Source organism: Astatotilapia calliptera, chromosome 15 (genome assembly GCF_900246225.1).
Source record: "Astatotilapia calliptera chromosome 15, fAstCal1.2, whole genome shotgun sequence".
In the NCBI taxonomy this organism is placed as follows: Eukaryota; Metazoa; Chordata; class Actinopteri; order Cichliformes; family Cichlidae; genus Astatotilapia; species Astatotilapia calliptera.
This window is the reverse complement of record NC_039316.1, coordinates 34,963,982-34,988,152: the sequence shown is the minus strand read 5'-3', so window position 1 is coordinate 34,988,152 and position 24,171 is coordinate 34,963,982. Positions and strand designations below refer to the sequence as shown.

The window sequence follows — 24,171 nt, the reverse complement described above, 5'->3', positions numbered from 1 at the left end:
GGTTGCACTTGGCCATTCCTTGAGGGCGTTGCTGGAAAAAAAAGCACACGTAAGCTCAAATCCCCCCAAAATGGATAAAAACAGGCATCAGTGCATGCTTCGAGGTCACCCAAAGAGGCCTGAAACTGAGCTGCAAAAGTTATACAAACAAATTGAGAAACACACCTTATGTTAATGAGAGATCATTTTCTACCGCTGCAATCATTCAGGCCAGCCATTCAGAAGAAGGATTCGCATTAAAGTTCGAGATCAATGCCTCAAAGATATTTACACGAGGGGTGCTGAACGATTGTTCCACTGCAGCTAAACTCTCCAAAAGATGACTCTGACCATCTCATTTTCATTTAAATGGCTTAGCGCAGTCCCATTTGCTCTCTGCATTCCTACAGCCAGACAGGCTCACTAAAAACCAATGAGCTGAAGAAAATAGGAAAGCCTCGTTGTAGTCTTATACAAACAGCATATGGTTTGCGCCATGCCGCTGCACACAGCAGCACTCCTTAAACTTTATTTGCTCCTCGGTATCAAGTTGTCCTCTTGCCATCTGTGCAATCATGAAGTTTCACACTCTCGAAGTTTCTTTTGTCAAAGCACCTTCAAGAGAACACGAGCAATATTCAGGTGTCACAACTGAGTGTTTCCTACACGCGCAACTTGATTTTATTAGTATTATTCTAAGGACCGTGGGCATTACTCTGTAATAATCATGTCAGCTTGCATTCTGTAGCTCCTGAACACATTACCAGCTATTTGTCTGTTGATTTTCCGAGCATATGTGAGACACACAGTGAGCCTCTGCCATGTATTAAACTGCAAATCCATTATCTCAGATGCCCCCCTCGGGAATCAAATATGGCAACCCAGAATTTCCATAAATTCTCCACTGACTGCTCGTCTGTCTTCACTTAGTTGTCAGCGGCATCTGAACATCATTTGGTTGTTTTGTTTTTATTAAGGAGGGGAAAATGGCAGCACGGTGGCACGGTGGTTAGCACTGTTGCCGCACAGCAAGAAGCTCCTGAGTTCAATTCCACCATCAGGAGTGGAATTGAACACTTTCTGTGTGGAGTTTGCATGTTCTCCCCGTGTTTGCGTGGGTTCCCTCTGGGTACTCTGGCTTCCTCCCACCGTCCAAAGACATGCAGCTTGTGGGGATAGGTTAATTGGATAATCCAAATTGTCACTAGGTGTGAATGTTTGAATGAATGTGAGTGCGAATGGTTGTCTGTCCCTGTGTGTTAGCCTTGCGACAGACTGGCGACCTGTCCAGGGTGTACCCTGCCTCTCGCCCTATGACAGCTGGGATAGGCTCCAGCGCCCCCCGCGACCCTGAAAAGGATAAGCGGAAGCGAATGGATAGATGGATGGATGGAGAAATGGCTCTCGAGATCTCAAAGAAAAGAGAAATAAAGTTGGGATATGTCTGATCATAACATCAGGCTCTGATCAGTAGCCATGCACGTAGCTGACAGGATGTTGCAGATGTTTAAAAGCCCCCCCACCCCCCGTTTTCCCCCACGGCAAGATGAAATTAATGGCCTATTTATAAACACCTGTCACACAGCCCAGATAAACCAAGGTTCTGTGGGTGTTTGTACTCCCTCATATCTTATTGACACCCTGGAAGAAGAACAATGGCATGAAGGCCGATGGTGCTAGAGCCATAACAGGGTCTGCAGAGAGCCCCAGCCATCATGCTGACGGTTTGTCCTCCTGAGGGCACATAATAGTTATTCTCGTGAGAGGGAAGACTGCGATATAACTAGGGACACCCTTTCTTTATCAAATGCCCTCTAAACAAGGTGTGTAAAAAATAAGAATCGGCTCGACAAAGACTAAGTCCACTGGACGGAATTTAGAGCAAGTGAAGGAGACCATGATTTTTACAGCTTTTTTTTACTGATAAAGACCCCCATGGCCCTTCATACTACACCAAAGCAATTAAGTAACTGATAACTGGCACTAAAGTTCCTTTTTTTCACTACAGGTTATAAAATTTTCCGTTTTGGCACTACGGTTGAAAAAAGGGGGGTTTCTCTGAATCAATAAAAACTTTCAGTTTTATAATTACAGGACTGTCTGGGAAATGACTTACAAGAACACTTGCTGTAATTTTATACACTAATTTTTACAGTTTAAGTCCAAAGAGTCATGCTGACTGAATTCCTTCTTCACAGCGGGCAGCATTTCTTTAGAAAAACTGTGACAAAATTGCTATTTTTCTTATATTATATGTGTGATATATAAAACATGAAGTTCTCAGGGATTAAATGTTTACTTAAACTTGAGATCAAAGGTGGCTGCATGTGGCCCACGACGTAAACTGAGTTTGACACCCGTGTTCTAAACATTTACCGCATCAGAGTGAGACTGACACGGGTGCCTGTTGCACTGAGACCTGCCAAGGAGTGTTGTTACTCAGCTACTTCAGGATTATTTGGCAAATCAAGCAAGAGTCAGCAAGTCTTTTTGGCTGGATCCACTTGACACCATCAGAAGACACGATGCCAGTAACTTAAGGTGATTCAGTTCACTTTCTGAAACTTCAAAACACAACTATGAAGCGTGATCTGTTTAACCCTCTATGCTCGTTTGTCAGATTGAAGAAGTCATTTGCCACCTTCGTTTCATATAATTTCCTTTTATCCATTTGCATTTTTTGTTTTATTACTCACAATTATTCCTGAAAAATTCTCACATTTTGATATTAAGCAGCCTGCCAAACCAAGAACAAAATATCAGCATCAAAGTTTACATCTTAAAGATTACTGATCACCGTCCCTGCTTTGGCAATTCAGCTGGGTTATTTCACATTTTAGGCATGTTGCTGCCCTCTACCTGCCACAAGACTGTACTGTACCCTCTATGTTTTTGATTAAAAAAATAAAATCAAGCTGCAACAGGCTTGTATCTCTTGTGAGCATCATCATCATAATGTTATATCGAAAGAAGACATTTTTCAAAAACAGGAAACAGTTCCACATAAACTGATACGAATATAAAATTTTATTACAACAGAAGTAGTAAATGGTGAATATGAAATGAAGCTCTATCAATAGGAAGGGTAAAGTATGCAAAATTGATATTTGTGATGGTTTGGAATGAACTCTTCTAAAATACAGATGGTTTTCAGTAAGATGTGGATGACAAATCTGACAACCACATTACAGTAAGACAGTAAAATTATTGTAAAGTAACTATTTGAAGTTTCTTGATTGGACTTAAAAGCTTCCATTACTGTAACGATTTCTGACTACAGCTATACATTTAAACAACACAAATGACACTTGTGACATTGCATAAAGCCTGAAAAAAAAACAAAGAGAAACTACAGCAGGGGATGATCCTTGGTTTTGTGCATGTTTTCCTGAACACGTCAAAAAAACGTGGGTGAGGTTTGTTAAATTTGCATAAGGTGTCATTGGGTGGCACCACGGAACACAAATTCACATTTTAATTCTTCGTCTCGCTAATGAAACACCTATATACAACAAGATGAGGTGCCTTATTTATGACTGCCACTAAATACTACGTTTTGTGGGCTGCAGAATAAATATGTTGGACATCCAAAAGCTGCAAAGTTACTTGGTTCAGTCACTTTCTGAGGAGTCACTTGAGCTGGAAGAGGAAGAAGACTCGTGTTTCCTTTTCTTCTCTCTTTTTTTGTGATGCTTCCCGTGCTCTTTTTTGTTCTTTTTGCTTTTCTTCTTTTGGCTTTTTATTTTCTTTTTCTTCTTTCTACGCTCCACATCAGAGGAAGAGCGCGACCTGCTGCGCTTCTTTTTCTTTTTTGAAAGCTCCTCCTCGTCGCTCGATGATGAATCAGATCTAAGTAAATACAAAAAGTATTAAAAGACAAAAACAAATCAAATAACTCAGTTTATCTATGAAGGTAAACACACTTTCATTTCAGAAAAGCGGCCAAATAAACTGCAAAGGTAATAAATATATACTGAGTCTGACTTATGCAAGTAGTGCAAGTAAATACTCAGGCACAATAAATACAAGGATGACAGCAGTGGAGTACAAGTGTGTTACAACACTCTCATAGCTCTATCTTAATACATCAACTCATATAATATGAACATTAAACATGTGCAAACAAGTAGACTGGGACATCAAAAATATTTAGGTTACCTCTTTCTTGACTTTCTGTCTTTGCTCTTCTTCCGTTTTCGTCTTCTTTTTCTATCATCATCGCTGTCATGGGAACCTACCATGCAAAACCAGCACCTTTAATCTCATAACTAAGAGGCCTCATCAAAAATAAATAAATATAAATAAAGAACTAATAAAATAACTGCTGTCCAATTGCAAAAATCCACACTTTTGATTTTAATCAGGCTCCAGCTTGTATTGATTGGATGCTGAATTATGTAAAACTGCTGTATTTATTGCAAATTGCCTTGCAGTAAATAATTGCATATTTTAAAAGCTTACAGAAAACAAAGGCAGGTGCATCAATTCTGACCTTTTCGATGCTGGCCGCTTCGCTTCTCGCCGCGTTGAACCTGAGGTTCATCATCTTCACTCTCCTCGCTGCTAGTGCTGCTCACATCCAGAACAATGTCCTTATGAGGGTCCACTTTAACAAAATTTCGGCACTCAAATGTTAAATGGCCCGCTGAAAGATGAAAGTCAGAGAGAGCGGTAAAGAGCGGTGAGGACACTTTTTAATTAACATCTCTGAACCTCAACCTTGAAACTCATAAGAGGACATGCAAATAAGTAAAAAAAAAAAAAAAAAAAATCCATCCATCCGCTTCTCCTTTTCAGGGTCGCAGGGGGCGCTGGAGCCTATCCCAGCTGTCATAGGGCGAGAGGCAGGGTACACCCTGGACAGGTCGCCAGTCTGTCGCAGGGCCAACACACAGGGACAGACAACCATTCACACTCACATTCACTCGCACATTCACACCTAGTGGCAATTTAGATTATCCAATTAACCTATCCCCACAAGCTGCATGTCTTTGGACGGTGGGAGGAAGCCGGAGTACCCGGAGAGAACCCACGCGAACACGGGGAGAACATGCAAACTCCACACAGAAAGACCCCGGCCTGATGGTGGAATTGAACTCAGGACCTTCTTGCTGTGAGGCAGCAGTGCTAACCACCGTGCAACCGTGCTGCACCCGTGTTCTTGTTGTAAATAAATAAATAACCTAATTACAATTTATTTCCAAAATAAATCTGGCTCAAAGGCTGGGTAAGAGGCACCATAAAACAGACTCCGTCCTAACTCATAAATAATGAAAATAAAGTCTATTTTCACTGAGTAAATATTGGGGGTACAAGTATAACAGTATGACATCCACACATCTCTGAAGCTTGTAATGAAACGTGTTGGTTAGTTTTACTTACGATAGCCACATTTCTTGCACCCAGCTCTGATGTTGTCCTTATTAGGTCCTGTAAGATCGTTAAGAGCTTTTTAATGATTTTCATGCAAGTATGCATTCATATTCACATTATTATGTAAACTTCTAATTAAATACATATGCCTTTATAAAATGAACATACTGGTTGAGCTCTATATAAAGTGGTGAAAGGGTGATAAAGAATGACCCGCTACTATGCTTTTTAAGCACCCAAAACATACAGTAGGTATCCACTCACAGCTACTTTATTAAGTGCACTTTGCTAGTGCAGGGCTGGACTGCGTTGTGCCTTCAGACCTGTCTTAATTCTGTATGGCAGAGCTTCAACAAGGTGCTGCAAACATTCCTCAGTGGTTTTGGTCCAGATCGACATGATAGCATCATACAGTTATTGCAGACTTGTCGGCTGAACATTTGTGCTGTGAATCTCCCTATGGTGCCCTACTAGATTGAGATCAGCTGACTATGGAGACCATCTGAAAACAGTCAACTCATTTTCATCTTCAAGAGACTAGGTTGAGATGATTTGAGTGTTGTAGTGCATTCTCCTGCTAGAAGCAGCTATCAGGAGGCAGGCACACTGTGGTCATCAAGGGGTGGATATGGTTAGAAATGATATTCAGGTAGGCTGTTGCATTACAAAGGGGCCCAAATTGTACCAAAGAAATATCACCCACACCATGACACTACCATAAGCAGTCTGCACTGTTGATACAGGGCAGTGTGGATCCATGTTTTCAAGTTGATTATGCCAAATTTTATTCCTACCGTCTGACAGCTTAAGTGACATCAGACCAGGCAACATTTTTTTCAAATCAGCTATTGTCCAGTTTTGTGCTCTGGGCTCATCTGCGTCAAGGTTCAACGTGTACGTTCACATGTGCGTTCAGAGATGCTCTCCTGCATACCTTGATGCAGGAGAGCATCTGATGGGAAAGCTGTTGCTTTCCCATCAGCAACAGCTTTCCCATCAGCTGTTGCTTTCCCATCAGCTCCAGACCATCTGGCCATTCTCCTCTAACCTCTGGCATTAATAAAGCATTTTTGCTCACAGAACTGTCACTTAGGGCTGCCACAAACGATTATTTTGATAGTCGACTAGTCACCGATTATTTTTGCGATTAGTCGACTAATCAGATCATCATCCATTAGACGTAAAACTACAGCTTATTGCACCAGCAGCATCTGCTCTTATATAACTATCATTAGCTTACAGCTTTAAGTGTTTAAGGTATGTGCTCACTAAAAGTAAAGACAAGATGATAGTTTTAAATTTTTATGAAATTTGCAGATTGTTTCAGTGAAGTTTAATAAACTCCTTGCTATCTAAACTATAACAGGACACTGGAGTATATTCTGGAGCATCTCACACTTCTGATAATCAGCTGTCTGCTTGACGTTTATTCAGCTGTGCAAAAACTATAACTTTAATCTCAGACAAACTGATTTACTCGGGAACAAATAAAATACTAAAAAAAAAAAAAGCCAAACAATAACATTTTAAGTTATCTAAGTGACTCATATATATTTAACCTGAGTAGCGAAAGACAGCGGTGGGTTTGAAAACGATTTGTGGGGAGTCCGGTGTTCTCACGGCGCTAGTGAGCCTAGCCCCCGGCTCGCTAACGAGCTAGTGGGTAACAGATGTCTCCGAAAACGTCGGAGCGCTTTTGAAAATATGTGGTGTCCTGATAAACTGAGCAGATATTTGAGGTTTACACAGCTACATTCTCGCCTGAAAATATGTTAAACGTTTATTTTGTGACCCAGAAAGAAGAATAAGAGTAACATTAAAACTAACTAGCTGCCGCCATTGTTGGAAACTGCGCTGGGCCGCGCTATGAATTCTGGGACACAGCTGCTTCTTCTTCTTCTTCTTCTTCTTCGGGGTTTAACGGTAGCTGACATCCTTGTACATGCAATGCTGCCATCTTCTGTTTCAGTCCGTTATTACACTCTTAAATCCTGCCACTTATTCCTGCGTCTTTTGTGATCTTACAAAGTTTCAAACGACGCGTCGACTATTAAATCAGTCGTCGACGATTTTGATAGTCGACGTAATCGTGACTAGTCGACAAATCGTGGCAGCCCTACTGTCACTCACTGGATATGAGCTCTTTTTCAGTCCATTCAAAACCCCATAGATTGTTTAGTGTGAGTTTACTGAGTTTCAATACTTTGACCAGCTCATCTGACACTAACAACCACAGCAGACTCAAATTCACATTTCCCCTCATTCTGATCTTCGGTTTAAATTTCAGCAGCTCACCTTAACCATGTCGACCTGACTAAATGCACCAGGTTATTGCTACGTGATTAGCTGATTGATTATTTACTTTAAAAGGCAACAAGGGTAACAGATGTATCTAATAAAGTTACTAATTGAGTGCATATGTTGTGTGATATATTATTATTATTATTATTTTACTCTCTCTACTCAACCAAAAAGGAGATAAGCCTAATGCTAGTTACAAGAGCTAATCATAACAAAAAGTACTAAAATCGAATCCATGAGTGTTTACATGGAGTATCTCGACATTTACAAGTACTGTGCTTTACGCTATTCTGTACATCAACCGCAATGTAGCCCCGTGTGCTAAACGTAGCCAAGTTCCTCGCTGGGTTAGTCATTGCACAGACTTCACTTCAAAGGGTTTGTGTTCTTAAAATACGTTAAGCTAACGTAAACGTAAGCCCCACTTTGTGTTACCAATGCGTTAGTTACCCTGTCAGCTCTTATCATTCCAGCGAAAACTACATGAATAATACAATAGAAACTGCGAAGATAAGTAAGTTACACATTTGAAATATAATTCCCACCTGGTACAGCCATCACTGTGTCCACAATAAAGCCCGCAAACAGCAAAACTTAGTATTGTTATAGCGCGAATCAGCCAACAGCGTCCTCACACCAAATACCGTCGACAGGAAACACTTGTTCTATAAACTACCGCGTTCCCCCTGCTTATGTTCGTGTATTTTTTTCTTACTGACGGCAAGGAAACCAAACTAGTGGCGCATTATCGCCGCCCGACGGAAAGGAGTTGGAGCAGCAGACTGTGTGACATATTTTCACAAGGATTTCTTGTGGAAAAAAAACAAGAAAAAATATAGAAAAGTGAATAATCTAAATATAATGTTCTATTGTCTTCGATGTTTACACTTACATAAGCTATGAATAATCTGCCATTGTCAGACCCTGGTGACGCTATAACAAAAAAACCCTGAAATATTTGTGCCATGCATGACTGCTTTGCCAGTAAAGTCAGCTGTGGTTTTTGTAAGGGGTTAATTGCAGGCAGCTAGAGTCGGACTGGCAGATGGAAAATGTTGACAGATGCATGGCCCCCAGACATGCTCTCATCATCATGTCTGTGGCTGTGACACAAATGCACGGACGCACATACACGAAAACAATCTCAGTCCTGATCTTTGATGATGCCACATGCTTTAGCGTGGGCTAGTTTTAATTATGTGATTTACCTTGTTTACTATTGAAATGATGTTCCTTTCAACTACACATATGATGCCTCACGGCTCTGAAGTTCAGCCCAGTCAAAGAACTTTTGCACCTAATTTTTATTATTATTAGTTTTTTTTAATTTGGAAAATATAGACAAAAGCAAGATATTTAAAGAAAATAATATAACTAAAATAAAATTATAAATGCTAAAAAATACTATGAAATGAGCCCCCAAACTGAAACTGTTGTTACTTACAGTAACTTTGTCTGTCTGTTTTAAGTTTTACTACAAAAATTGGCTCATTTGAATTGAGCTTCATAGATATTTCCTGTAGCTTGTTGTGTGAAGAACTCAATTTCTTCACACTTGTTCTGCTAGTTGTTATTTACAGTAAAAACTAGCAGAAATTATGATCCATGAACTGCATGACCCAAGTCCAATTAGCTTAATCATAAACTAAAGGAAATAAAACAGATTCTAGAGACTTCTAAAAACAACTTCTTATTATGTAATTTTCAACCTCAAATTAGTTAGTATTTAGCATTTCTGACCACCTGGATTTAGCTTCTATAGGCACAGGTTTCCAAGAATAACTCAAATGAAAACCACAGTCGAAAGAGAGCCAATAACACAATAACACAAAAAGCAGCTAAGGATTTCCAAAATGAGTACAGGAAAGCTGGAAATGAATTTGCCCCATTTAACTTCACACTATTTTCAACTGGGCTGTGGCTAAAAATTCCCCGGTCCTTGTTGATTACACATCAGATTGAATTAACAAATACATACATAGAATACATAGAAATAGCTTCTGTGGTGTGTGTGTGTGTGTGGGGGGGGGGGTTACTTTGAAGTATGCCATTAACAAATAAGCACTAAATGCATACAATAGGCAATATTGAGAGCTGAATATGTACATTAACCCGTTGGAAAGACTTTTAAATCCAGGAACCAAATTTAACAAGTACTGAAGATGAGAAGGGCAAGGAAATTCTACACTGAAAAACACAATATACTGTAGGTGTGTAGTACTCCAGTTCTCCTACTAAAACTGGAAAATGTTTTGCAATAATAAAACGGGAATTCTTTTTGGGGAAACAAGATTACACTTGTGGTCAAAAGTTTACACACAATCACCATGGGGATGAATGTGTTTTCTCTATTACACATAGGATCGAAAGTATACCGGGAGGGGCTATGCGCTTACCTGCTGTTCTCTGGCAGGTAGCTCCATGCCCTCCTGGGTTTTAAATGCACCTTGGAACACACATGCATCAACACTACATATGAGTGGGCGGAGGGAGGTTTGGAGTCTTCACACACCCCGTTCTCTGTTGCCTGTTGGGGCGGGGGGGCTGGGAGGAGGAGTTGGCTGTCCGATTGGGGTCTGGAATGTGGGGCCTCCCTGCTGCTGTGGAGTCGGGAGCGGTCTGCTTCTCTCCACCCCAGGGAAGAGGGTAACACTACCTGGGTCTGTCATGGTCTGCGGTGGGTGGCTGGAATTTCCATAAGGCTCCTGAACCTACCTGGGATCCGCCCCTGGGCAGGGCCACCTCCTCCAGCTTCTGCACACCTGGAGCCTATTGCAGGCAATCAAGCCAGAGGGATTTAAGCCACACGATGATGTTCATTCACTACCAGTTTGTCATCAACCCATTTGCTGGATTCACTTTGGCTCACGCGCCGCCTCCAGACTCAGGATACCAAGCAATCATTTTGAAAATCACTCTGTGCCTCACCTGCCTGCCCTCCTGCCATCACACTCCATCTGAAGACCCTGCATCTCAGGTCAGCCTTGCCACGCCACTCAGCTCCCTGAATTCTCATCACCCCCCCTCTCAACACTCTGCGTCCCCTACTGCAAGTAAGGACTGCTATACTTACAACTTACCACTTCAGAGCTACCTCCACTACCTCCATAACTCCACTGTCCTCTCTCTTCAGTGTGACTGTTCCTTGCTCAGCTCCACTCTGCATCTAGCCCTCGCCCTAGCCACGTTTCCCAGGCCACGCCATGTCAAACTCCACATCTGGTTGTTTTTTGCCCTTGCTGCGTTTCTAGCGCTTAAACCTAATAAATTATTGTTACACCATCTGCTGTCTCTGCTCTGGGTTTCTGTGCCTGAGTCCTGTTCAGTACAGAACACTCGGTCCCGTGACAGTATGAACTTGCCAGAATATGGACTCAGCAGACCCAGTACGTGCAACAGTCTCCAAGCAGGGAGCCAGTTTAGGGGCTCATGAGCAAGCGTTGCAGGCCCTCGACACCCGGTGCCAAGCCATAGACTCAGGCTAAGATCTTAGCTTCCCTGCAGGAAATTCAGTCAGCTCTTTCCACTACTCCATACCCGTCCTCGGCGTCTCCTGCACCCGTGGCAGAACCTCCCCAGTCTTCCCCAGCTCAGGCCACTCCTTCAGGCTCAGTTTTCCGCGATGCTGCATTCCCAGAACCTGAGCCTTACTCCGTCGCTGAGCAGTGTCGCTGTACTGCCTTTCTACTAGAATGTTCTCTCGCATTCACACATTCTCCCCGTTCTTTTGCTAGTGATTCAGCATATCTGGTGGCTAAGCTTCAGCCTATGCAAATCGGCCGCTCTCGTCTCACACCAGAGGAGAGAGAGCGACGGCTTCGGTCGGGTGCATGTTTTTACTGTGGCTCAGTGGAGCATAGGTTAGCACAGTGCCCGGTTTGGCCAAAAGGCTCTGCCCGCCGGTAATTTCAGGGATACAGGTGGGCGGATCCTCTTACAGTTCCAAACCCCAGTTAATTCTACCAGTCACCCTTTGTCTAGATCAGGTTTCTCACCCTCTCCACGCTCTCGTTGATTCTGGAGCAGAGCAAAATTTAATTGATTTAGCTATCGCTAGACTCCTTCAGTTGCCACTCCAAAAAATTGATCCTCCCATCCCTTTTACTGCATTGAACAATCAAATATTCTCTCAGATAACCCATCAGGCCGGCCCCGTAACCCTTGTCACCTCTGGAAACCACCGTGAAGCCATTACTTTGTTCACCTTCTCCTCTCCTGATTCACCACTCATCTTAGGCTACCCCTGGCTAAAGAAACACAACCCTCACATAGACTGGTCTGGGAGTAAATTGCTAATTGGAGCCTTTTTTATCTAGTCCACTGCCTCACGTCCGCCCTACCGCCAGGTTCCCCTGACACTAACACCTCAGACACAGATCCCGTCGACCTCACCCTCGTCCCACCTGAGTATCATGACCTCCAAGAAGTTTTCAGTAAACGCAAAGCATCATCATTGCCACCTCACGGACCTTATGACTGCGCTATCGACCTTCTACCTGGTGCTCCGCTTCCCTCTAGCCGGCTAGTCAACATCTCCAAACTGGATCTCTGCAATGGAAAACGGCTTTCAATACGCCCCTAGGTCATTTTGAGTATTTGGTCATGCCGTTTGGGTTAACCAATGCCCCCGCTGTCTTTCAGAACCTGGTCAACGATGTGCTCCGTGATTTCCTGAACCGGTTTGTCTTTGTTTATCTAGATGACATACTCATTTTTTTCAAAACCCCCCAGGAACACCATGTCCACATCCGAGCAGTCTTCCAACGTCTCCTGGAAAACCGACTTTATGTCAAAGCCGAGAAATGTGAGTTTCGTGCACAATCCGTCACCTTTCTTGGCTATATACTCGCAGGGGGGCAGGTGAAGACTGATCCAGCCAATTCTGGAGTGGCCCACGCCCACGTCACGCAAGCACCTACAACATTTCCTTGGCTTTGCCAATTTCTACCGGAGGTTTATTCACAACTACAGCCAGGTAGCCACTCATCTCACTACACTCACATCCACCAAAAGACAGTTCATCTGGACACCTGAATCTGAGGCAGCATTCAGTAGACTCAAACGACTATTTACCTCAGCTCCAGTGTTGTGTCACCCAGACCACTCCAAGCCATTCGTTCTGGAGGCTGACTCGTCCGATGTTGGTGTCAGAGCTGTCCTCTCACAGCATTCAGGACCCAAGGCCAAGTTACACCCATGCGCTCTTTTTTTTTTTTTTTTTTTTTTTTTTTTTCCCGCGTCGACTCTCATCAGCTGAACGCAACTATGATGTAGGAGACAGAGTTGCTGGCTATTAAGTTAGCCCTGGAAGAGTGGCGTCACCTATTGGAAGGAGCTGAACACCCATTCACCATCTTCACAGATCATAAAAACCTTACTTATCTCAAAACTGCCAAGTGTCTAAACGCCCGGCAGGCCTGTTGGTCTCTGTTCTTTGATCGCTTCAAGTTTGCCATCTCCTTCCATCCAGGTTCCAAGAACACCAAGGCCGATGCCATGTCTCGTCTTTACGACCCAGACGCTGAACCCACTGAACCAGCTCCTACCTCCTGCCGCGTGGCATCTTCATCCTGGGTCATAGAGGAATCCATCCAGCGAGCATTACAGGACGAGCCAGACCCTGGCACATGTCCTCCAGGTCGCTGCTTCATTCCCACAGCAGCCCGTTTGGCTGTAATTAAGTGGGCACATACCTCCGGGTTTTCCTGCCATCCTGGAATCGGCCGCACCATCGCACTACTACGTCGTCACTTCTGGTGGGCAACTCTGGAGCGTGATGTGCGGGAATACGTCTCTGCCTGTGATGTGTGGGCCAGGAACAAGAAATCAGCGACCCTCCAGTCTTCTACAACCTCTAGCTGTACCTTCCCATCCTTGGTCCCGCATTTCCCTGGACTTTGTCACTGGACTGCCTAGGTCAGCAGGTAAAACAGGGATGATCTGATATCCTCGTGTTGGTGTTGTTCCCAGACCATCATGAAAATGTTGTTCCAGGTTCAACATTGCAAGTGACCAATCACATTGTTGTGACGTTATTCTTTTGCGCGCCAAGCCATTCGTGCATTTATGAAATTCCAATGTTGCAAGGACAATATCAATTCTGCTTACTGTTTATTAAAGGGTTACGGTTAGGGTCAGGGTCCGTTGATTGGCGGACAGAGGCGGTTTCACGCAGCTTTAGTACAGTTTTTTTGTTTTACGCCGGTTTTTCCCGAAGTCGCAAAAGTATGACGTCACAACATTCTGATTGGTCACTTGCAATGTTGATCCTGGAACAACATTTAGTATGATGATCTGGGAACAACACCAACACGAGGATATCAGATCAACCGTAAAACAGTAATACTCTCTGTGATTGACAGGTTTTCTAAAGCGGCTCACTTCATTGCCCTGGAAAAACTACCCACTGCCACGGAAACTGCAAGACTGATGATTGACCACGTCTTCAAACTCCACGGAATTCCTGCTGAAGTCACTTCTGACAGGGGACCTCAATTTACATCCCAGGTTTGGAAAACTTTCTGCTCAGCCCTAGGTGCACAAGCCAACCTCAGTTCTGGTTACCACCCTCAAACCAATGGACAGACTGAGAGGCTCAACCAAGAACTAGAGTCCATGCTCCGCTGCATGGTTTCCCATAACCCGGCTACTTGGTCAGCACATCTCCCATGGGTAGAGTATGCGCACAATTCACATGTTTCTGCATCCACTGGTCTCTCTCCATTTGAAGTGTCCCTAGGCTATCAGCCTCCCTTATTCCCTGAGGAAGAGGCTGATTTGGCTGTGCCTTCCGTCCAGCACCATCTCCAGTGCTGCTGCCACATCTGGACTCGGACTCAGGAGGCACTGAAGAAGGCTACTGCCTGCCACCGCCACTATGCGGATCGTCTATGATCACCAGCTCCTCAGTACACTCCAGGGCAGAAGGTGTGGCTATCGGCTAAAGATGTTCCCCTTAAGGTTTCCTCCCACAAGCTGGCTCCTCGGTTTATTGGGCCGTATGTCATCCACACGGTCATTTCGCCCTCTGCTGTGAAACTCAAGCTTCCTCCCAGTCTACGGATTCACCCAGTTTTTCATGTTTCCCAAGTCAGACCGGTACTGTCCAGTGTGCTGTTCAGGTATGCACCGGTTCACTCCTGGTGGCTGCTTGTCGGAGCCAGGGGCTCGCTTGGGCCCCTTTGGGGGGTGGGGTGCCCTCGGCCTCTGGGCCTGGGGCTTGGTCCACTCTGGCACAGCTGGCTGCTGGCGGAGCTCACGGGCACGTCCCTGCAACCCCCCCTCTGGCTTCTGCTCCGCGGCTGCGGAGTGACCCCCTCATCTGGGGCTCTCCTCAGCTCTTTCCGGGAGAGTGGCACGGTTGCCGCTCCGTTGGTCTTCCTTGGTCTCTTGTGCTCTGAGGGTCTCTGGATGTCTGGAGCCTGGATCTCCTCCATACCTGCTTCATGCCCTGGTGGACGGGGCAATGGCTCCCCACACCCTCTAGCACATCGTTACATGAAGGAACCTTTTGAATACAAGCGCGCTCATGCTCACAGGTGTACACACGGGTGCTCACAGACATAAACTACACCTTTTTTGGCTGCTACCTCAAAGCACACTGTGCACTGTCGATCTTACGTGCTGCAAAATAATATTCAGCATTTGGCATTTACTGTTATATTTACATAGATTATCACGATGTTGTTTATTATATTGCTCTTTTTTTTTCCCTCCCTTTCTCAACAGATGATCCAGGTGATTGATATATGTATTTTTTTTTTGTCTGTTTTTGTTTGTTTTTTTTGTTTTTTGCCCTTTATCACCGTTCCTCTTCCACACTGTTTTTCTTCCCCTACCTCTCAATCTCCTTTTTCTTTCCCCCAGTCATGTCTGTCCCGTGTGTAGCAAGTTAAGATAAAATAAACAATAAAAACAAAGGTCAATCAAATGGACCAATACGGCAAGCCCCCTTGCCGTATTGGTCCATTTGGTAAAGTAAATCCGTTGGGCATCTTTCTTGGCCTTTAGACGATAATTCTGATGGCAAAAGAACCAAACGGGACAGGCGGGGAAGGAAAAAAAGGATCAAAAGTATACATGCAGGGGTATATTTGATTTAATATCTCTTAGCAAGTTACATTTGACTAGACATTTTCGATAGCCATCAACAAGCTTGTTCTCAGTCATCCAGTTCATGGTGGTAAATGGTAAATGGACTGGTTCTTATATAGTGCTTTTCTACTCTGAGCACTCCAAGCGCTTTATACAACTAATTCATTCATCCACTCACACCCGTTCACACAAGCACTTTTCTAATCTGTTAAGTCTTAGGAGACTGAAAAAAGAAGGCAACTGGACTTCTTTAGGTTTGTGAAGACATTTCACCTCTCATCCAAGAATCTTCTTTGTTCTAAAACAAAAGCTGTAGAGTCCCAGGTATTTAACCCTAGTGGGGTTTGTCACCTTTTGGAGGTGGTCCTGAGGGTCCTTGACCCTCTATTGATTATGTGAGTCATCATATGGGTACTTGTGTGAAAAAAAGGTGTGGGTCTTTACCACAACCAGGGATCGCTTCCCAGGTGCTTCAATTCATACCACGACTCAGATGACCTCAATAGGTCACATCATAACTTGGGTGAAAGTCTCAAAGTGATGGTGACAACCCACCCATTTTTTTTTCACACATTGGCTCACATAGTGGGTCAGTGGCCCTCAAGACCATCTCTAAAGGGGCCAAACCCCACAAGGGGATAACTACCCAGGACTCTGCCTTTTGTTTTAGAAATGGAGAAGACTATTGAATCAGAAGTGAAGCATATTCTCAAACTAAAAGGCCCCAAAGACTATCCACACGCTACTTTCATAATTCTGACTGAATATTTGACCACTTTTCCTGGAAGAATTGGTGAGAGTGTAGGCAAGCCTGAAGTTTTTAATGAGAACCTGAAAGGATTGAACAATTTGCGTTTTTAGACTAAATAGGAAAATAGGAAATCTTATATATTATGCTGAGCTTGTTGTATTTTTAATATTTTTGGCTGCCTTGCTTGACCAACTCTTCCCTGTGAAAAAGATCTGATCTTAATAGGAGTTCCTGGCTAAATAAGGGTTCTTATAAAAGGAAGGGAAGCAAAATATGCATCACAACTTGCTCAAGACTAGGGATGGGTACCGGTGTCTGACATAAACGGTAGTAACCAGACCGAAAAGCAACGCACATTTCGGTGCTTTATTTCGGTGCTTTTTTTTTCCTGAGCTGTGATACACTTTAGATTCTAGCCAATCATTTTACGTTTCCGAGGATAGTAGGCGGGGCCAGGTACGTACGTTCTTTTAGAGCAGAGCTACAGATTAAAAATGGCCAAGGCGAAGCGGTCAAAAGTCTGGCTGTACTTCACAGCAAAATATGCAAACTCAGCAGCCTGCAACAAGTGCTTTAAGGTGATACTGTCAAAGGAGGTAACACCTGAAATCCGATGAAACACCTGGCGACGCATAGTTTTTTTTAAAAGCCCAGAAATGCGCCGTATGATAGCTTGCTGCGAGACCTCACAGCGAGCACATCTACTGTGCGTGGGTTGCCTGTTAACGGACCCGGAGTTAGCAATATCCCCCAAAAACCCCGAAGAGGAGAGTCCTGGCCCCTAGCCCTGTCAGTGTAGCAGAAATGATGATGGCAGCAGCAGCCGTTCTTCTCTGCGTGAGTAGCTTAATGTTGTTCATGTGTAATTTACGTACCACGTTATTACATTAATGCATGTGAGGTGAACTAGCAAACACCATCATAGCTACATGCGGCTGTCTTCTTGTTTGATGGCAGATACTCCCTTCACCCTGGCCAAAAAGGCTAAAATGACTAAAGAAAAAGAGGGAAACAGCTAAACATGAGAGGTTTTTGGACAAAGTTTGTGTTTTTTCCATTGATTAAGCACTGCTTCCAGCCAAGAGTGATACCATATATGCCCCAAAGCTGCAGAAAAGGCTAACATTGTTATCTTTTTACAAAAAACCAGCTGAACATGAGAGGTTTTAGGACCAATTTTGTGTGCTCCATTCTTTAAGCACCGGTTTGAGCACCGGCACCGTTTCAAAAGTACCGATTTGGCACCGGTATCGGATAAAACCTAAACGATACCCATCCCTACTCAAGACTGATTCTTGAGAACGCAAACAATGACTGACCATGATAATTGTTTCAAATGAAGAAGAAATAGCTTGGAAAGTGGAAGGAGTGACACCATCTTGTGGTCAAACAGAAATAACACAAAGCTCTTTATTTCTCAGACCAGTCTTCATTTTGGTTGACTCACTTTTCTGCTCATGTTATTGGTATACATGCTAAAAAAAATAAAAAGGACAATCATGGCTCATGAGAGCTATGCCTCAAACATTTAAAAATGTTTAAAAATGTTAAAAATGATGTGAAAAATGGTCCTAACAGCAGTAGAATATTCACTCTAAGGATAGTCTTTATCTGAGCTTTTGCAGCAAACCTCTGTGATTCTTTTCAAGGTTTGCCGTTAAGAAGCATCAGTTATTTAACAAGGCTAACACACACTTCAAAGGAACAGGTTTTATCTCTTTTGGTTTATTGCCTCAAGTGAGAGATTTAAAACAAAGGCTATTTGAGATCAGATCTGTGGAGAAACTTTACAGTAAATAAGCCACTGGAAGATGCAAAGAATTTAATTAGTGGAAAAGACAAAATGACTCTCACAGTCTGCTTGAATGGAAATTGATGGTGAGAACAGATAACTAAACAAATAAAAGACCCAATACATACTGTAAGTATGAGGGTCAAAGGATTTTACTCTGTGATGAAGAGAAAATTGTCAAAGATGTATTCACTTCTAAAAAACTGATACTATAATTGCGTATCTGAGTTACTGGAAGAAATCATAAAGTCAAGGATGGGGGATTCCTCTGTTGGATATAAATTTATTGTATGATTCATTTTTATATAAGACAGTTATGATTATTCCACATGTCCTTCGTACCATTTCATTGAGGATGATAAAACTATTCCAGTTAAAATCAATGACTGATCTCATCCATTTATTATTATTATTATTATTCCATTTTACACGTTCTTTAGCATCTGTGTTCCAAATATAAGGGGTTGTTATGTTTCAGCTCATCATCGATTTTTGCTCAGTCTTCTGTCATAAACAAGCTCATCTCCATGCAGTAAAAGTAAAAAGCTGTAAAATAATTTTTTTTCCCTAAGGAAACAAATTATTATCACTTTATAACTTTTAAATAAAGATTAAATAAAAATGGGAATTAAAAAGAAAACATGCCATATAATTTGATAATTTGCGGGTATCTTCTTTAAGCATATCTAAGAGTGGCAGTGCATGCAATATGTTTCCAAAAATGATAACGACACAAAAAAAGAAATACCCAAACGCACACAAACCACTTTGAACTAAAATAATAATAAAGTGCAACAGGTTAATGTGCAGAAAATAGAAGGGTTACGTTGCCATCTCTTTATGAAATTCTCCAAATTAGATGAATAATGGGCCTTTATGCATGCACCATTATGAAGTCATTAAAAAACTTTTGGCAACGTGTCGTGAGTTTATGAGCGCAGTTGAAAACAAAACACTGAAACAATTTGTCCTCTGCTGGGACGCTCACACTCGGATTCATTTGCCAGCTTTTGCGTGCGTTCAGATTCATTATTCACGACTTTGTGGCACCAAAACAAGGCAAAGACTGAGCTTCAAACTGTGGCCTTACACAAAGTACTGTGGTGACTCTTTGAGCCCCCCTCCTCCTCCCAACCAGAATCTGGAAATTGGGCTGGGGGCAGCTGAATGTTTAAGTATGAGCAGTTTTTTTTTTCCTCCTAAGGCTGAGTGAGGGTTGTGAAGAGTGCTTTAGCAAGATGCTTATTCCCTTTCTATCTACAATACATAACAGCAGCTGTTTTCTGTATAATAACTGCAGACTTTAGCATGTTAGTGGTGCTAAAAGGATCGGACAGAATGATACGGTTTTTTTTTTAATATTTTTTGAATTTTTGTGTAGCCTCTGCAATATTTTATTCTGAGTGAAAGTTTACACTTCTTGAATTGCTTCCATAGGTCAAATAAATGACAGAGGTTGAAACTCTGAGGAGTTGCTTTAAAGGGTTTTAAATGTATCAGTGCATGAAGTCCCCTGGGTGGTCGAGTGAGCCCCGAAAAGAAATGTCAGCGACAAATTTCTGTGTTGCTAATCCACGCGTGAGCTTTCAACCGAAATGGTCAATTTGTAAAACAGAAATAAAAGTCTCTTTACAAGCTGAACGAAAGAAGCAGTCTCCTCCGGTGCTGCTTACATTCCCTGTCTGGTGAGCACCTGGAGAATATTGAGGATACTGCAGAGGATGTTTTTTGGCAGGGGCCTGCCTAGAAAAATAAACCTACGTCTGACCTCAAGCGCCAGTCGTGGAGTCGCCTGACCTAACCGACTGACACAATGTTCTCCCACAAGTACAAGCATCATGCCTGGGTGGCCGTGGGGGGAAAGGGGAACTCTCTCTGGACCACTTTCAAAAGGAAAAACAAAAGCCAAGAGGAGCTGGAGCTTGACTTTGAATTTATGCTATTTGACTGCGCTGACTGGACTCTGGATTTATTAAAATTAATCTTCTAGGCCTTCACATACTTTCTTTTATGCTTGAATAAGATTTTTCAAGCTGTTTTGTTTTTTTTTGCACATTGTTCTCAGCAGCTGTTTGTTGTGTTTTTTCAAGGTCTTGCCAGCTGAAGAAAAACGCAGCTGGAAGTGATTTTTTATTTTGTATGATACTTCTGCTTCTTCTGAGCGTTGTTGCTCTTCCTTGGCCCTCCTGTCCTCCCTCCCCTCCCTCCCTCCCTCTGTGCTCTCTTGCTCTCGCACCCTGACTCTTTCCCTGCAAGTGTGATCGCTTCTGTAATGAGGGCTCTTTGATGTGGAGTGTATCTAGGGTAAGCAGAGTGCTTAGTTGAGTGGGAGGCAAGGAATGTGAGGCAGGTAGCCTACACCACAGTCGTGTTGATTAGAACTCATCTTCTCTCCCCTCAGACCTGCTCAACAATCCTGAATACAAATGTTTCTCTCTGGGTTTCCACGCTGTCTGCGCTCCCCGATACTGGCTGTTTTCAATCAAATATACCTCTCATTAGCACATATTCGTGTCTTTGCAACATACAGCATCCTCACACTTGTTTATTCGAGTCTATTCTTTAAACCCTTTGTCCCAGTTTGACTCCTTTGAAACCAACTCAGGCTCTTCCTCACAGCCAACTACAAAGCCTGAACCTATGTGAGCTGCTGACAATCATGTGTCCACAGAGGACACAAAGAGAGAAAAAGACTTTGATTCAGTCCATTGTAGACAGAAAAGATGGGCAGCGCAGGGAGGGAAAACAGGCCCGGCTCTCTGATTTGATGGATGTTTCTGATGTAAACTGGTAAGAAGGTGAGTGCATTTATGTGTGTTTGTCCAAACAAGTGTGTTTCCTTATCCCACTCCGCATCTGCCTCATACAAAAGATTCAGGCCAAGGCAGCAACATGGTAGTGCTGGAAGAGAAATAGCTTTTCATTTTTGCATCGGTTATTTATTATGTCTTTGGATATGCCGGCAGTGAGAAAGAAAGTTAATCAGCCACTGTTGCAGAAGGCAGTATAAGAGGCAGACTGTAATCACCTGGTGTTTAGAGAAAGTGAAAGAGGCAAAGGTCGAGGAAGTGGATCAGCAAGAAGAAGTAAGTGGAGAAAACTGGGGAGTGGGGGTGTTGAAGACGTTTTTGAGGCTTTGAGTCAAAATGATACTGTTTCTAATTATACTTCTTCTCCATAGATGTTGCTGCACAGGTAAGTCGGTTTTGTGTGTGTGTGTGTGTGTGTGTGTGTGTGTGTGTGTGTGTGTGTGTGCGCGTGTGCGCGTGTGTGTGTGTGTTTGCGATGTTGCTAAGGGAGCCAGAAGCAGAGCAAAGGTTAGCAAACCAACGATCATTAGGACATTTTTGATGTGGTCACCAAGCGCCCATGAAAGCATTATTTCTATGACATCGTGCAATACAGTTTTCAGTGTATGCAGTTAAAGTGGTGCTATACACCTGGGAATAGGTTTAAAGTAATTAACTGTTTTTCTATGTTATGACTTCTTTGGTCTGACATCACAGAGTTGCACGCACTTCTCAAAGCTGTCAGTGTTTCTTGTTGAAGTAGCACCATCTTGCCATAGCTGATACGAGTTGCTGTCTTAAGCCTTGACCCGGGTCTTGGGGGACTTCACCTCTCATTGCTCCCTCCACTCCCCATTTCCAATTCAGTTGCATGCCAGCAATAAAACATTTTATGGCCAGCCTTCCAACTATTCTGAGATAGGATCCCAGTCACCAGCCCTGCTCATAAATATGGCCTACATCATTTATGTTCCCTTCTTAAATTGATCCAGATCTCTTCTTCATCTGTTTCATGGATGTCACTCTATGAGTATGTGCTCAGAGTAAAGAAAGAAAGAAAAGGGGCGGGGGCGGGGCGGGGGGGTCATATTTGCGACACGGCCAAAACAGATCACAAGCATCATTGCAGACTTAGTTTAATTGTTCCAGCAGTGCTGTTTTTGTCCTCTTTAAGTTCTGATCTGGCAGCCAGTCTGTCTTTTCCATCTTTTCCTATTAAATGTCCTGTTTTTAAAGATGTCCTCTCAAGCATCTGCAGCTTTCACCATCAATATCCTTGGCCCAGGCTGTTTTTCCTCTATCACTGTGTCATCTTGAAAATGGTCTTTTAAATGCTGTCTTTTAAAAGTCAGGAGGAACGATTGGGCTCTTTCTTTTAGAACTGCGGTTTGGTGGTCTGGCACCACCCACACATACATCCTTGCCTCAACAACCTGAACCCAAACATGCCCCCCCCCCCCCCCATCCTTGAATGGCAGAGTCTAGGTAATCACTGTAATTTACGCAATCTATACATTAAAAGACCCCAGCGTGTTCAAAGCAGAGGAAAGGGACGTTTCAGGGGAATCTGACCCAGGATCCAGATGCTGAAATTAAAGAGCTGTGTGTGTGTGTGAAGAGGTATGCATGAAACTGCAAGTTTTCTATACATTTAAAAAAAACTACAGTGTTACATGAAATTCTAAATGAAGATATATTCACCATTAGAAAGATATGTTAGCTCTTCATAGTTGATATAAATTCAAAATAAACAATACTACTGTTTCAGCGACAAACAGAAATTATTATTCAGAAGATGGATTCTTTTTAGATTTGCGGAGATTTGTTTTCCTTGTAGAGAAAGGATAGAAGGTCTGTTTAAACAGACCACGCAATGGAGGAAGGCCACCCTGCTGCACAGTTTCCGCTGATACATGATCTCAATGTGTGCACAAGTCACCATCTGCTATGCTATAAATATCACATACATGTATACTCACTCTTCAGCAGAAGCCAAGTTGAGTTCCTGTGACTATTTTACTTGGGTTAAATGAAACGTATCAAACTTCCTACCCTTAAAGGTAGCGAATAGTCCAGATATACTCCATGCAACACTGAAATAGACGGATCACAATGTTGCATGTCAAAGAAATTATTTTCTTGCAGAAGTGAGTTGTTTTTGTTGTGCTTTTCTCTGTTTCCCAAAGAGGCTAAAGTACCACTTGATACATGGATGATCCATGCTGAGTCCTAAGCAGCTACCAGGTGTTTACACTAATTTGACTTTCCCAGCTAGACTTTCTCTCTGGGGCAAACCCATAACAAATGAATACTCAGACATGCTCACACAAGTTTTCCTGCTCTTGCACATGCCACTGGTATTTCCAGTTCATGTGGTGTGGGCTACATCATGTGAGGCCTCTCTACCCAGATTGCTTTTATGATTTTATTGCAGTCTTGATTAGGCACATGTGACTAACTGCAAACCAATGTTGGCAACGCATGAGCGGTTGGCAGAAAGCAGTGATCTTCTAGAAGAATTGTAACAACACCGCGTTCAAGAAGGCGGGAGCTGTTCACCGGGAATTTGATGCTTCTGGCCGTGCGGAACAAAGTTGGCCCAGCTCACCTCATTTCACACATTAACTGTTGTGTTTGCATAGAAGAGAGGAGACATTTTCATTCTGCAGTCGGGCTCCACTACCTCACAGAAGAAAAATGCTAACCCTGCTTCATTTGCCACAGAAAAACGGGCCAAGTTGACTTAGCCAGAGAGGGAAAATATTGGGGTCTTTTAAATGCAAAAATTCAGGGGAGGGAAATGGAAATGTGACCGTTTTCCTGACATAAAAAACAGAAGACATCAAGACTCAATTATGATGTTCTCAAGACTAAGCTGGACTTTGTTCCCTTTCATTCTTTTTTGAGTGTTTGTCCAAGAGATTGGTGGGGGGACGAAATTGAAAGGGACACAGTAATGATTTGTAAAATGATGGATGCCAGCATAAATTGATAGTTTTTTGGGGTTTTTTTTCCTTCTGTTAAAGGGACTGCAGCTTAAAAAGATCCAGAAGGCACATACCACATCAAAGAATAATTGAGATCTCTATCAC

General features: G+C 42.9%; 1 protein-coding gene across 1 annotated transcript; it reads right to left on the bottom strand.

Moving 5' to 3' along the window:
- Positions 1–2,988: 2,988 nt before the first annotated feature.
- Positions 2,989–8,359, bottom strand: srek1ip1 (SREK1-interacting protein 1). The gene is made up of 5 exons (XM_026143534.1): positions 8,199–8,359; positions 5,362–5,409; positions 4,472–4,624; positions 4,138–4,213; positions 2,989–3,828 (listed from the first exon to the last, which is right to left on the bottom strand). The coding sequence occupies exons 1-5, from the start codon at positions 8,209–8,211 to the stop codon at positions 3,591–3,593; spliced, it is 528 nt and encodes a 175-aa protein (XP_025999319.1). The 5' UTR covers positions 8,212–8,359; the 3' UTR covers positions 2,989–3,590.
- Between the last annotated feature and the right edge of the window lie 15,812 nt (positions 8,360–24,171).

Excerpts from the sequence above, each read along its gene's own strand:
- srek1ip1 (XM_026143534.1), bottom strand. Across the intron at positions 4,625-5,361 it reads GTGCAAGAAATGTGGCTATC|CGGGCCATTTAACATTTGAG; the intron begins GTAAGTAAAACT and ends TTCATCTTTCAG. Across the intron at positions 4,214-4,471 it reads AAGCGGCCAGCATCGAAAAG|GTTCCCATGACAGCGATGAT; the intron begins GTCAGAATTGAT and ends TTTGCATGGTAG.